Source organism: Phoenix dactylifera, chromosome 13 (genome assembly GCF_051530095.1).
Source record: "Phoenix dactylifera cultivar Ajwa chromosome 13, Ajwa_hap1_PhDact_Kaust_v1.1, whole genome shotgun sequence".
NCBI lineage: Eukaryota > Viridiplantae > Streptophyta > Magnoliopsida > Arecales > Arecaceae > Phoenix > Phoenix dactylifera.
The window spans coordinates 7,506,221-7,521,256 of NC_143202.1; the positions used below are offsets into that span (position 1 = coordinate 7,506,221).

General features: G+C 39.5%; 1 protein-coding gene across 5 annotated transcripts in view; it reads right to left on the reverse strand.

Annotated features, from left to right (window-relative positions):
- Positions 1–15,036, reverse strand: part of LOC103722332 (calcium-dependent lipid-binding family protein) — a 151,061-nt gene that overhangs the window by 102,427 nt on the left and 33,598 nt on the right. For all 5 annotated transcript variants that reach the window (XM_088709929.2, XM_088709928.2, XM_088709930.2 and 2 more), the window contains 9 exons: positions 6,376–6,477; positions 6,060–6,254; positions 5,813–5,970; positions 5,379–5,534; positions 5,173–5,265; positions 4,688–5,042; positions 4,486–4,599; positions 557–652; positions 311–378 (listed from right to left, as the gene is read on the reverse strand). In XM_088709929.2, coding sequence (XP_088566055.2) covers positions 311–378; positions 557–652; positions 4,486–4,599; positions 4,688–5,042; positions 5,173–5,265; positions 5,379–5,534; positions 5,813–5,970; positions 6,060–6,254; positions 6,376–6,477 — 1,337 coding nt within the window. The remainder of the gene's footprint in view (positions 1–310; positions 379–556; positions 653–4,485; positions 4,600–4,687; positions 5,043–5,172; positions 5,266–5,378; positions 5,535–5,812; positions 5,971–6,059; positions 6,255–6,375; positions 6,478–15,036) is intronic.

Consider the following 15,036-nt stretch of genomic DNA (forward strand, 5'->3'; position numbering starts at 1 on the left):
TTTGATATTTTGAAAAAATGAATAAATTAGAGAGAGAAAATAAAATTATAAACTATAAAAGAGTTTATGAAATAGGAAATTCTGTAAAGATAGTTGGTAACAGAAAAAGATGAGCAGCTGAGTATGGGAGGGGAAACATCAAAACTTGTTATCTCAAAAACTATCTGAAAATTTTGCTTGACTTGTTAACAGCTAGGGTTTTTAAGTCAGCTAATTATGATGGTAGCTGGAAAGAATCAATGCTATCACATTGCAATAGTAGTATCATAACAGTTAAAAGTAAAACAGAGTCTAAATCATGCCCAGAAACCTGTTCTGTTCTTCCAATACCGTCTGAAGCTGTTCTTGAGCCCGACGAGTAACCTGTTCTATCTTCATCTGCACTTAGTCAATGTAAATTAAAAAAATATCAGGTTAATTGTTTTAGAAAAGGCACTTCTCATTGAGACAGGATCCTATTTATACAAACCATAGTGGTGAAAGCCCCAAATAAAGATGGAGACCCAATGTAGCATTGCTTAAAGAACAAAGTGAAAACAGGAATCATAGAAATTACCTGCAAAGCATTCGCAGTTTCCCTTGTCACAGTAGGGCTGACAGCATTACTCCTTTTCACAAACTCTAGAAAACGTTCATAGCTTTCCATCAACACCTAATAGTTAACAGAAAAGCAAACAATTTCAGAAAAGTCTAAAGAAACGTACCTAAATTGTGGAGACCAGGACATATGATAAGGATAAAGGATCAAATGATAACAATGACCACATTTAAAACCTTGAAACAGAAATAGACACTATAACACAATAAGCTAAGAGCTTATGGCAAATGATATCTAGTGTGGCTCTCATAAGTCATATCTGTCAACATCTAATAATTTCAGAAGGTACAGAAACACTTAAATATAAGTATAAAAAGCAGGGAACAACCAACAGAAGGGAAGATGAGTGAGCTGTAAGTAACTAACTGAGGGCATTAGATCACATATAATGATGTAAAGGTTCACTAAAATCAACAGTAACAGTTCTTCAAGCTTAAACAGGTCTTCCAGATATCAGTTCTTACTTTGTTATATTCACAAACCAGCAAGCTCTGCAAGACATTTAGGAGATGTATATTTCATTACTAAAACTGACTGGAGGAAAAATATGCATGAGCTGGTTTTCTGATGGCGGAGCACAAATGCAACAATAAATTGCAGAAAGTGTTCAATGAAGGGAAGGGCTTATAAATAAACTTTATGAAGAAGGAATTAAGTAAATTGACTTTACGCAACAATTTAAATGCTGATTTTGAAGGAGGCAACTGCATCTGTCAATGATTTAACTTTTATTGTCCCACCAAAGGCTGCCTACAGAACAAATAACAGCCGAGCAGTATGCAGCAAGCATAGAAGTTGAAACTAATCATTCCTTCATATCCATTGCAGGAGGACTGGCCTCAGACAAGGTTTTCCTGTTCACACATTCCTATATACAATTTCTATGGAAAAAACAATTAAATGCAGTGCACGATGCCAGTTTCCACGTATGAAACCAGACCCCCTCCCAGAGCATGATCTTTGAGAGGGCACCAACAACCAGCAGATCCAAGTTCCATTTGCATTTTTATATCATTTGGTTGATGCATTAAGTTTAATATAGGACAGCTATCCAGATTAGGTGGCGCAAAAAAGTGGACCTGATATTAAGGAGGAGCTGCTGTGTATGATATTCCAGAATCTGGAAAAGGTGGTGCCAGAAGCACCTACTATCATAATGAATTCTGACAGAGCAAGATACCAAACCTGTCAACCATCTACAATATGCTGATGTATCCAATTTTTTTGCAATGGTAAACTTAACTAGCTCACAAATCTAAAATTTTCGTTTGCAGGCTTTCAATGTGCTATAGGCTTAAAAGTTATCCCCATAAAAATGTTTTGTTTATGCCAATAGTGTTGACTTGAATCTGGTGAAAACTGTAGATTCCCCTTAGGTTGATGCATCCAAACTGTAGATTTTTGTTCCGGTTGATTTTTTCATGTGATGTATAAAGATGGCAGGTCAACACCCCAGAATTAAAAATAATTTTATTATAATCTAAAAAATTTTAAAATTAACTTCTTAATTAACTATTTGTAAAATAGTAAAAATGGTGTAAATTTGAAAAAACTATGCTGATGTGCTAGCTAATTATAAACTACTTTCTGAGTTAGCATATCTTTTTGCAGTATTTTTCAGATTTTGAATTTTTTAATAGCAACTAATAAAATAATAATGTTTCAAAATACAATGAAGATGCTGTAATTTCAAAAAAAAAATGAAGTGTTAGATAAAGTATACATTAATTTTTGAGAAAGGTGATTTTTTAAAAAAATAAACTTATTTTTTTTACTGACCTTTATATATTAAAAACATATATGAGTTGAAAAGATAAGAATTAAGTCTTCAAAAAGATAAATTGATGCATCTACGCACATAATATGGGTGCATAGTTGAAGTGCCTGCGGTGAACTTGCATTTTCCCCCCATCTTAAAAAATCCGAAATTTTTAGAAATAAATGTAAGGGTAAGGCTTGCCACAATGATAAGGTTGCTTTATCGTGACCCGGGACCGGGAGTCAAGGGTTCAAAACAAAGAAATCATCCCTCTGCATGTGGGGGTAAGGCGGTGTACATGTGACCCTGCAGCAACGAGAGCTCATGCACTAAGCTGCCTTTTTACCAGAAATGAATGTCTGTTAACTATCAATATGCTCCTATATGAATTATGATCCCTAGCAATGTAGTTGTTTTTCAAATGTTTATATGTCTATATATAACAAATGTAATTTGGATAGTGTACGATATTTTAATTATGTGATAAATATGCATGCTTTAATTTCAACATGCATATTACACCATAATCAGGGAAGTTAAATTGATACATATGCCCTCTTCCTTGCAAAAACATTGAATTTAGATAAGAAACATCATAAAAAACCAAAACCAGAATTTGGAAGCCAAGAAAGGCTCTATCAAGGGTGTATGAGTGTATCTATGCATAGCCAACCATGTCCTTCATTGGTATGATCCTCAATTCAGCACATACCTTACCCACCCATGGTCAGCAAAGGCTCGATTCTCACACCATACACTGGTTCATATATGCAAATCTAGGTACTGAGAAATATGCATATCAAGGTCTGCAAAACCGATACCGAGAAACCATTACCCGTAAATTACGAGTTTGATAGGGTACAATCGGAAATTGTACGGTACACACCTCGTACAGCAATAGACTTCTAAGTTCTAACACTTCTCCTCACTCCCAGCCATAGTACCACCTGAAACCAGCTAGTACGGGTTGGTATGGCAAACCTTGGCGTATATTGCTTCACAAGCCAAATGGTTATGAAAACTAGGGTGCTTATCTAGTTTATAGTGATAACAGAATTCATTTAGGAGAAGTGGGTGGGATTCCACCCAATCAAGATATGGATGAACATTCTTAGAGTTTAAATATCCTAAGAAGGATAAATTTAATTAAGGATGCTCAAGAGGATAGAGTCTAATAAAAGGATGTATCATATAGTGTCTATAAGTCTTTAATGATACATCTAGGTATGATAAGAAAGTGTTTGATATAATGAATATACTTTTGTGCCCATAATTCAATACAAACATGATTGGAGTCTAGAAAATTTCAACGTTAGTGAGTTGCACATCCTTTAAAAGAAACATATCATGGCCATAACAATAACTGAAGACAATAGCTGTGGACTATGAATTGGTATTTAGAGATTTACTCCATTTTCTAAATGATTACAGATGGCAGACTAGGGTTTGCTGCTATCAAAAGTATCTGGTTCGAATCGATGCTTGATAATAACATTTAACCTATGCTGCCATGTCATAACAAGGACATAGATTTGTACCCATCTGAATTTCAACTGTTTGTGCATCCCAAAGACCTTCTCGCTTATATGCTGTTAAAGAGATGGTGAATAAAGGCATGAGGTAGCTGGCAAATAGAAACGACATCTACCATTCATTCCCTTTTATTTTTTCAGTCTTGATAGATAACTTCACATAGTTACTAAGAAACAAATCCTTATGGTTAATCACTGCAGAAATAGACACCACACACTCACACAGATTGGTGGCTATGTACTGCTAGGTGATGTAGGTTCTGCAATTCTGGCTCGTCTGTCCTAGCTGTTGACTTTTGCAACAGAAGTCCTGCTCTTTTTAGTGATAGAGTCCACTTTTTCACAGATGAAATATATCGTGTCTTTCATTTAATATCACATCAGTGTCACTGTGTATATCTTCTATCTAGAGAACTTTCTGGAAAGCACAGTATCCATCCTTGAACCATTTTCAGTTAACCCTTAATTTATCAAAATATCTGGTGGAACCACCCAATTTGAATGTGCAGAAAGAATAAAGAGGAAATGACAAAAATAATCCATTCTCTTATCATTCACAGAATGCAGATTCCTAAATGTTGATAGGAAAGAAGTACCGTAACATGGCATGGAGAAGTCGTTGCTGCAAGACGCCAATCCAAGTCTTCCCCAACAGGTGCATGTACAAAACTGACTTCCAAAGCATTGGTCTTTCTCTCACTGACAACACTCTGCAATGCATTTCTTAATAAAATCACTCCAACAGCATGAAAAGCAAGATATCACAAGAAGGCAAGTAGGACCTTGAAGTAAACTAACCTCTGCAAGTGAACCTTCAGGAGATGACAAGCCACAATATTTCAATGAGACATCACAATGGATGCTTTTATGATACAGCTTGGTGGTGACATGAAGTTGTTCAAATCTACCACAGACAACCTCTGTCTCATCGATAATGATGATTCGAGCAGCAGCCTGGCCAATTGACACATCTATCAGGAAATGTATCATATTCTGTAAATCCTTCCCCAGGAAGGAATTCACATCTTCATCAGTCTGGTAACTCAACATTTTATTGACTGCCTGCCATTCTTCTTTAGTTAATCTTTCCTCTTCAACAAATTGTGATTCTGCTGAGTTACTTGATACAGAAGCATCTCCAGATGAAGTGCGCCTAAGAGTTATTGAGAAGTTAGTATACACGCCCCAAAATATTAAATGAGCAGTATAATCATATGAGCAGGAATAGAAATATTATGAAACAAAACTATACTATAAAGAACAGAATGGTAGCTCCTACAGACCATCCAAAAGACCACCAGCTTCTCTTTAAGTTAGCCTTCTGCTTTGATGCTTCCCTTGATTTTACAGATTCAACCTTAGCATGTGCAAGGAACCTGAATAAATCAGACAAAACAGATATAGGCAAGATGTAAGGAAAAATATTTGTAGATTAAACAGGCTAAAAAACTTTAATCAAGAGATAATGACTTCAAGTCTCAAAACCCACCTCCATAGTATAATCACTTTGGAATCAAGAATCCTCTCAATCTGCCTAATTTCAGAAATATGAGCATTTGACTGCTGCAGTGAAGTTACATACAATTGAACATAGCGACGACGGAGCTGACAATGATGCCTGATTCTCTCCCACGAGAACCAGTAGCTTAAAAAAAACAAAACATCTTTCCATTAGTGGTCAGCTGAAACACAGGCTACATCAGCCAAATTATACTGGGTACCAGTCAGCAACTTTAGTAGATTAATTTACTCTGTCAAACAAAAGCAATTTAAAAGAAATATAAAATTAACATTTGTCAGTGAGCAGATTTTTCATATCGATAAGCACAGTGAATAGCATTGAAGAAAAATAAATGACAGCAATATGATCACTTTGTAGGAATAACAGCAAAATTTCGCTGACGGTCAAATTATACATCATACCACAGTTTTTTCTGCTGCAAACATGCTAGCATAGCATAATGCCACCATGCCTGAGGATCTTCTGAAACTGGTATCACAGGCCTCAAGTGAGACGTGTCAAGACGTGTGTTATATCTTGAAATTGTTTCAAGGAGTTTTATGCCATCGCAATACTGAGCCTGATAAAAGTAAAAAATAAACAAACCAATATTGAAACATGGTCATAAACGAAAAACGAATAAGAGTAAAATGTAGGTAAAATATGGACCTCAGAAATAGTTAAAGAAACATCACTAAGGATGAGCGAAGCTTTCTCAAAAGGAATCTCAGAGTCCTGTCTTTCTTGCTTTCCAAGACGATGATATTTAAGAACTCCATTAATAGGGGATACTAAGTATTTGCGATTCATCGCCCAAACGGAAACTCCATTGCGAGAACATTCATTTATCCCATCTTGGAATATCTACAAACAGTATTTTAAATGCTAATTCCCTTGGGATGTAGACATGGTACCAGAGTGCCTGGTAATAGAAAGCGCTTAGGGAAAAAAGAACTTCAGATAGTAATATTATATATCAACAAACCTCAGTCCACTCTGTAGGATTCAAATCCTCCCACTTCTTATCAAGTTGCCAGGGTGTGCAGTCAGAATCATGATATACAGCTAGTCTCTGAAGTTGCAAGGACTAAAAGAAAGACAAGAACTTCATGTCTTAGTATTGTTTAAGACTATTTAAGATGTTCAAATCATGGTACCATAATCCAAAAAAGAGAAGCTTTGTACACTATAAAAAGAAGAGTTCATGAAGAATATGATTAAAATATAAACTAACAGAGATAGAAATAAACAAAGATATGAAAGGCAGTCAGATTACCACCATACCATTTAGAGCTTACATCAAGATACATACGGTGAGAAAAAGCCGACACCTTAGAGTTTCAGGAGGTCATTGTAATGATATCATCATCAATGCACTATATGGCATTTTTACTGAATGCAGCCTTCATGCAAAACAGTTTAACACAGTTTTGATCAGAGGTCAGGCTGTCCAAGTAATCCCAATAGATAGCAGGGGCATAGCCTGCCACCTTGGACCACTGTCAGTTTATGACTAATTGTAGAGTTCAGCTAAATACATTTTACCACTTCGCTACGAGAGAGCGCATATGATTCATTTGGAAACAAAGTCATTTGTCTGCAGTTAACTTAGAAATGAATGCAAGAAGTTGTAGACCAAGGTCCACAATCTCAACACTAGGTACCTATCAGTACATTATTGGTTCGATATTGTATGGGTCGGTATGGTATGCACCGTATACCGAAAAACGCATATATCCTTTTCCAACTTGTTAACTTGGTATAACTTGGTATGGGTCGGGACGCCAAGGTACGGAATGGTATAGGGCCTGTACCAACATGAACATAAGTTTCGTACCAATTCCAACCTGCTACAATATGACACACCCGTACTAAATGGTTCAGGGTGGTACAACAGCCCAGGGTATATGTAGTTGGTTTTCAAATAGTAGGCATCAATTTGGTTTTACAAAGTTCAATTGTATTCCTGTGCTTTCAAAAGAAAGTGATTACAGTGATTTTCAGTGATGTGATCAGTCAGTAATTGAATAAAGTTTGCCATATCGATCAATTCCGTACCGTATCGATCAATACCATACCATATCGTCCTAATACCGAATCGGTACGTTGCACCCAAGGTCTGCTGAATCGGTACTGGGACCCGTACCGGCACGCCTATTTTTTTGAAGTTTTCAAGAATTTTTTAATTGATAATCACTCTTTTATAACTTTTTCAATAATTTTAAGCCTAATTTGATGTTTTTTCTAATATTTTCTTAATGTTTTTTGATATTTATATGATTTCAGTTTAACATAAATTATGCATCTTATTATTTAAAAATGATACAAGTCATAAAATGATTAGTGAAATATTGCATGCTACAAGAAACAACATAAAATATTCTAAAATCAAGTAAAATAATACAACCAATTACAAACATTTAAAGTACAACATACCTACCAATATCTAAAATCAGGTTAAGTGGCGATGCCTCTCATAGATATCCAGATCATCAGCAATTCGGCATAGTCAGAAGGCACATCAGCTCACCCCTCTAACCAAGTGGCGTTGTAACCTTATATGTTCATCCCATAAGAAACGTGCGCTAGATTATAAGAACTATCGAAAAAGATCGGCGAAACCAGTACTCGGCACCATACCGGTTGTCCGGTAGGACGAGTCGGTACGGGCCTGCATTGTGCCATGTCAAGCCCATACCGACACAATAGAGGAGGCAGGAGAGAGGATGAACGAGAGAGGAAAAGAAAGAGAAGGCAGAGAGAGGAAGGAGGTCATCGTCGGGGCAACAATTTCCAATCTTTTCTTCTCCTCCGCTTAGGCATCGATTTTCGTTTATGTTGCCGGAATCGTCCCAGTGAGCTGCCCAGACGGCTCCGAACGACCCGAACCACATAATTCGGGACGGTTCTGCCAATCCTACTCTCGGATCTCTCCTCAAGCTCTAGGTCTAAGAGGTGTCTCTGACGGATAATACGGCTGTGCAGAGCTCATCTGAAAATGTCGGCAATAAAATTCAACGCGTAAGATGCTCCAAGCTACGTTGAGAGTAGTATCGAAAGATGCCTCAGGCACATCATATCTATATTCGTATCCGCATGAATCATAAGCTGCGTGTAAATGCGGATAATAGGACCCAGTATACTGTTGGGAACCCGCCCATGCCGCTGATATTTCAAAAATTTTTCAGATGGCAGCGGAATCGGCATGCACGGGTTCGACGTTCATCGCATGAACGTTGTTTCGAGACCTTTCGTAATTAGGTAAGAATTAAAACTTTTAAAACTATTAGGAAGATCAAATCTTCACCTTGCGCGGGTAGATGATCACCGGAAATCTGAATTCGTGGTTTTTGGAAGAGGGTTCGCTTGAAGCCGTTCAAACGTCCGGCCTCTACGGGTATCCACACGAAGCAGGATCCGATCCAAGCTTTCTATCTCACCGGGGTGCTAGCTCCCTTGCAGAGATAACTTTTGATGGCTGATCTCCTCTCTTTCTTTCAACTCATGAATATACTTGAGAGGAAGAAGAAGAAGGAAGAAGAAGAGGAAGAAGCAAGGCCCCTGCAGCCTACTTTCTTTTCCCTGCGTTGGAAGGAGGAAAGGAGGAAGAGGAGGGCGCCATGGCTTCTTTTTCCCTTCTTCTTGCTGGCGGCTGAACCAAGGGAGGGAGAGGGTGGCCACGGCACAAGAGGAAGAGGATTCCAATACCCTAGGGCGCCGGCCTCATGGTGCCTTTTATAGCCATCAAGGGCTCCTCCAAAGTAGGAGCCCTAGATGGTTTTCCAAAGAGAGAAGGGGGGCGCCGGCCCCTCTCTTCATGCCGCACACAAGGAGAGGAGGAGGGGCGTGATCCCTCCTTCTTGTGATGCCCTAATCCTCCTCCAAAGAGGATTAGGTGCCTCTCTTATGGTTTAATCCCAATCCAATTAGGATTAGTCAAATTGGGTTCAATCTATGCTAGTCCTAATCCAATTAGGACTTGAATGAACCATGACTCAATTGAACTCTTCAATCCTAATCCAATTAGGAGTCATGTTGATTCATTAGATTAATAATTAATTAGGACTTAAGGAATCCTAATCCAATTAGGATTTGTTTAATTCTAGTCCTAATCCAATTAGGACTCTAATTTGAATCCAAAGTCCCAATCCGATTAGGACTCTAGGAATCCTACTCCAAGTAGGAATCCAATTTTGATTCAAAACTCCTAATCTCATTAGGATTGAGGAATCCTATTCCAAGTAGGAATCCCAGTCCTACTCCAACTAGGATTCCCAGTCCTAATCCAATTAGGACTCTAGGTATCCTACTCGAAGTAGGACTCTTGTTTCAAGTCCAATTAATTAATTTCCTTTCCTTCTTCAACTTCTTATCAATCAAATTGATTACTTGTGATTCCTAATCACGATTTCAACCATCGGATCGGTCAATACTTCTAGTGTGTGTGACCCCATAGGTTCTATTCTGACTGGTAGTGAGATATATTGTGATCTCTATCACTATATCATTGAAAACTCCTTTCAATGGGTTGGAACGATTCCAACTCAACTCATTAGGGTTTATCGATCATCAAGATAATCCCTATGAGTCCCACCATCCACCAGTGACACCTAGCAGCATGTAGTGGCTACCCAGCAGAATGGAATGATGAACCTCTAGGTGCAGTTAACGTGTGATACAGTCCTACTATCGTGGATCCCTACAGGACGGAGGTCATGGACAACTCGTCAAACCCCATCGTCTGTCATATGTCAAGATTTATTCGACTTGAGTTCGATAGTGGAAAACTCTTTTTCCACTTTATATTACTGCCCTGGCCAAGGTCTTAGAACTCAGTCTAACAAATCACATAGGATCACTCCTCTTCTATCAAGGTCGATAGATTCCTTATAGGTGCATACCCTACTCCTACAGTGAACTTACTGCAGCCAATCTACACTGCATGGACCCATATGGCTAGAGACCATGTATGTGTGCAGTCAAACTACAATAACCTCACTGTGAGTAGCCGAAGCACCGCAGGTCAAAGGACCAGTCACACTACTGCAACATCAAGCAAGTCACTGACGAGTGGATAGACATCCAAGTGACTTCTTATCTTGGTCACGCTCAGTACCCTTGTTCTCTAACAAGCACCTGCACTATCACTTCAGTGTCCCTATACTGTGGACTCAAGTCTCGTCCATCCAGAAGGAAAGTGATCTGTGCACTGATCGGATCGATCACCGTCCTCGTGATGATCCATTGATCAGGAGCATTTAGAAATTAATCACCAATGATATATGGCTCAAATTCTCAACTCTTGAGAATATGTATCATCATCTTATTAATTTCTTGGACGATTCATAGACACATAAATAATATGAATGAAAAGATGCCTTTTTATTTATTCAATAATAAACAGTCAAGTACAAAATTATGTCCCTAGAATCAACAATGTGTCGGCCAAATTGGCTTCTAGGGCATACATCTAACAATCTCCCACTTGCACTAAAGCCAATTGGTCATATATCTTAGGCCCATCTTCTCAAGGTGGGCTTCAGTCTTTTGCTGACTCAGCTGCTTAGTGAACGGGTCCGCCACGTTATCCGCGGAGTCTACTCTCTGCACCTCTACATATTTCTTCTCAACATAGTCGCGTATGAGATGGAAGCGCCGCTCTATATGCTTAGACTTCTGATGAGACCTTGGCTCCTTAGCAAGGGCTATGGCGCCATTATTATCGCAGTAGAGTGTTATGGCATCTGATGTCATCACGTCCAACTCTGCAATGAATTTCTTGAACCAGAAGCCTTCCTTAGCAGCTTCAGAGGCAGCGATGTATTCAGCTTCCATAGTAGAATCAGCAATGATCGGTTGTTTAGAACTCTTCCAATTTACCGTACCACCATTGCACAAGAACACACATCCAGATGTTGACTTCCTGTCATTGACATCAGTCATAAAGTCTGAATCACTCTGATGATCCTCCAAAAACCAAGAATAAATCTTTAGTTCTTCTCAAGTACTTAAGAATATTCTTCACAGCTGTCCAGTGTTCTTCACCTGGATTCGACTGATATCTGCTTGTGACACTCACAGCAAGGGCTATATCAGGTCGTGTACATAGCATGGCATACATGAGGCTTCCTATTGCCGATGCATAGGGAATCTTGCTCATGCGTTGAATCTCTTCAGATGTGTTGGGGCACATCTTCTTAGAGAGATGAATTCCATGCCTAAGGGGTAAGAGACCCCTCTTGGAGTTTTCCATGCTAAACCTTTTCAGCACCTCCTCTATGTACATCTTCTGTGAAAGGCCAAGCATCCTTTTAGATCTATCTCTATAGACCTTTATTCCCAAAATATAGGATGCTTCCCCAAGGTCTTTCATGGAGAATTCTTTTGACAACCAGACCTTGACCGAGGTTAGCATGGGAATATCATTCCCAATCAGGAGAATGTCATCTACGTATAGTACGAGAAAAACGACAGCACTCCCACTAACCTTTTTGTAAATACACGGTTCCTCTTCGTTTTTGATGAAATCAAACGTTTTGATTGCGTCATCGAAACGAGTGTTCCAACTCCGAGATTCTTGCTTTAGTCCATAGATGGACCTTTGCAGCTGGCAGACCCTGTGATCTCCATCACTGGAAGTGAAACCCAAAGGCTGTTCCATATAGATATCTTCATCAAGATATCCATTCAGGAAAGCAGTTTCCACATCCATCTGCCAGATTTCATAATCATGAAATGCTGCAATGGCAAGCAATGTTCGGATGGAAGGGAATATCTGAGACTCTTTGAATCCAGTACTAAACAAGAAGAGACCCTGCGGATCCATTCTTTTTCCTATTCAAAGTTTTAGCATGGCTACAGGTGAAAAGGTCTCCTGATAGTCAATGCCTTCGCGCTGACTATACCCTTTCGCCACAAGCCTTGCCTTATAGGTCTCTACCTCTCCATCCGAACCTATCTTCCTTTTGTAGATCCATTTGCATCCAATAGGTACAATACCTTCTGGTGGATCTACTAAGGTCCAGACTTGGTTGGAATGCATGGAGTCTAACTCTGACTTCATAGCTTCCAGCCATTTCTCGGAATCGATATCAGATATCGCCTCGTTGTAGGTTTTGGGATCCTGTATGTGATCCCTATCTCCCACTAGGAACATTTCCTCGGTATCCTCTTCTAGTATACCTAAGTATCTATCGGGAGGATGGGAGACCCTACTAGATCTACGAGGTGGTCGAGGGACATCGTGTACTGGCTCTGTATGAATGGGCTCGATAGGATCCATGACTCGTTGCTTTTCAGAGACTTTCTCTTCAAGCTCAATTTTCCTCCCACTGCCTCTATCAAGGATAAACTGATTTTCCAAGAAGATGGCATGACGGCTCACAAACACATTGTGATCCTCTGAGACGTAAAAATTGTATCCTAATGACTCTTTAGGATATCTTATAAAACGAGCACTTATGGTCCTAGCCTCTAACTTGTCCGCCTGTAGTCTCTTGACGTGGGCCGGACATCCCCAAATCTTGAGATGACCCAGACTTGGTTTCTTACCATGCCATATCTCATACGGTGTGGTAGGAACGGATTTAGAGGGAACTCTATTCAATAAATAAATCGCTGTGAGTAAGGCATCTCCCCAAAGGAACATAGGTAGATCAGTGAAGCTCATCATGGACCTGACCATATCCAATAGGGTCCGATTCCTCCTCTCTGACACCCCGTTGAGTTGAGGTGTACCCGGAGGTGTCCATTGTGAGACTATGCCGTCTTCTTTAAGATAGTCCCGGAATTCCCCACAAAGGTATTCTCCTCCTCGATCTGATCGAAGAGCCTTAAGAGGTTTTTCAGTTTGTTTTTCTACTTCATTCTTGAACTCTTTGAACTTTTCAAAAGACTCAGACTTGTGTCTCATAAGATACACATACCCATACCGCGAATAATCATCGGTAAAGGTAATGAAGTAAGAATAACGTCCCCTGGCTAGCACATCGAATGGGCCACATACATCTGTATGTACTAGGGTAAGTATTTTAGTGGTCCTCTCTCCATGTCCTACAAAGGGCAGTCTTGCCATTTTTCCTTGAAGACAGGACTCGCAAACTGGATATGACTCGGAAGTCAATGAGCCTAAAAGCCCATCTTTATCCATTTTGTTCATTCTGTCCTCTCCAATATGGCCAAGCCTGAGGTGCCACAAATATCTTTGGTTTATCTCATCTCTGGATCTTTTGGATCCTTTGGCACTCACATCTTGCTCGGTAACATTCACAGATACATCCATATGTAAATGATAGAGACTGTCAATCATGAAACCGCGTGCGACTATTTTATTTCTTAAATAAATAGAACAGCAGTCTTTGTCAAACGTAAAAACATGACCTTTCTGTGCTAGACATGAAACAGAAATCAAATTTCTGCTAGCAGCAGGTACATAATAGCAGTCTCTAAGTAATAAACTAAATCCAGACAGTAGTCGCAGATGGTAGGTGCCCACAGCCACAGCAACAACTTTTGCCCCGTTGCCAACCCGAAGGGTTACCGCACCTTCCGCCAGCCTTCTACTTTCCTTTAGACCCTGCATGGTAGTGCACAAATGAGCACTAGAACCAGAATCTATAACCCAACTAGAAGTAGAAGAAACCGTTAGATTAGTTTCAATAATGAGCAAGTCTATACCTTCTGAAGGTGTGTCACCTTTCTTGTTCTTCAGGCTCTCGAGGTATGAAGGACAGTTTCTCTTCCAGTGGCCTTCGACATTGCAGTGGAAACATTTTTCTTTGTCGTTAGCCTTTTTCTTTTGAACTTCCTTCTTTGGCTTCTTGTCTTTCTTCTGCTTCTTAGCAGGCTTATTTTTCTTCCAAGTAGACTTTCTCTTGGAACCAGAAGTCAACTCAGCAGCAAGGACATTGCCCCTTGAACCTTTCAAGGCTCCCTCAGCAGTTACCAACATGTTGATTAGTTCAGTCTTAGTGCATTCAATCTTATTCATGTGGTAGTTTACTATAAACTGACCAAATGAATCAGGAAGTAACTGTAGGATCAAATCCACTTGTAATTCCTTGTGCATGTCCATACCAAGCTTCTCAAGCTCCTCTAGGTCCTTGATCATGGTCAGACCGTGATCATGGACAGACTGCCCTTCGAGCATTTTCGCTTTGAAAAGTCTCTTGGACACTTCAAAACGAGCTGTGCGACTTTGCTCACCATACAACTCTTGCAGGTGTGCCAGTATGTCCCTAGCAGTCTTCATATTTTCATGCTGGCATTGGAGTTCATTAGACATGGATGCCATCATATAGCATTTTACTCTAATGTCATCATCCAACCACTTTTTATGCATCTCACGCTGAACATCAGTAGGACGTGTTGGTAGTGTAGGGATATCTGAATCGAGTATGTAGCCTATTTTCTCACAGTCCAAAACAATTTTGAGATTTCTAAGCCAGTCTTTGTAATTGGTTCCGGTCAGTCGGTTGGTCTCAAGAATACGGGTCAAAGGGTTTGAAGCTGACATTGTATCTGCAGAGAGTAAAGATTCTAGTTAGACTTTTGTACTTGATCCTAATCTGTTCTAAGGTCTTTTAGAACAAATGTAACTCCCACTATTTTCTCGAATCCCTCACACTCCCCTGGTAGGGAAACGGAA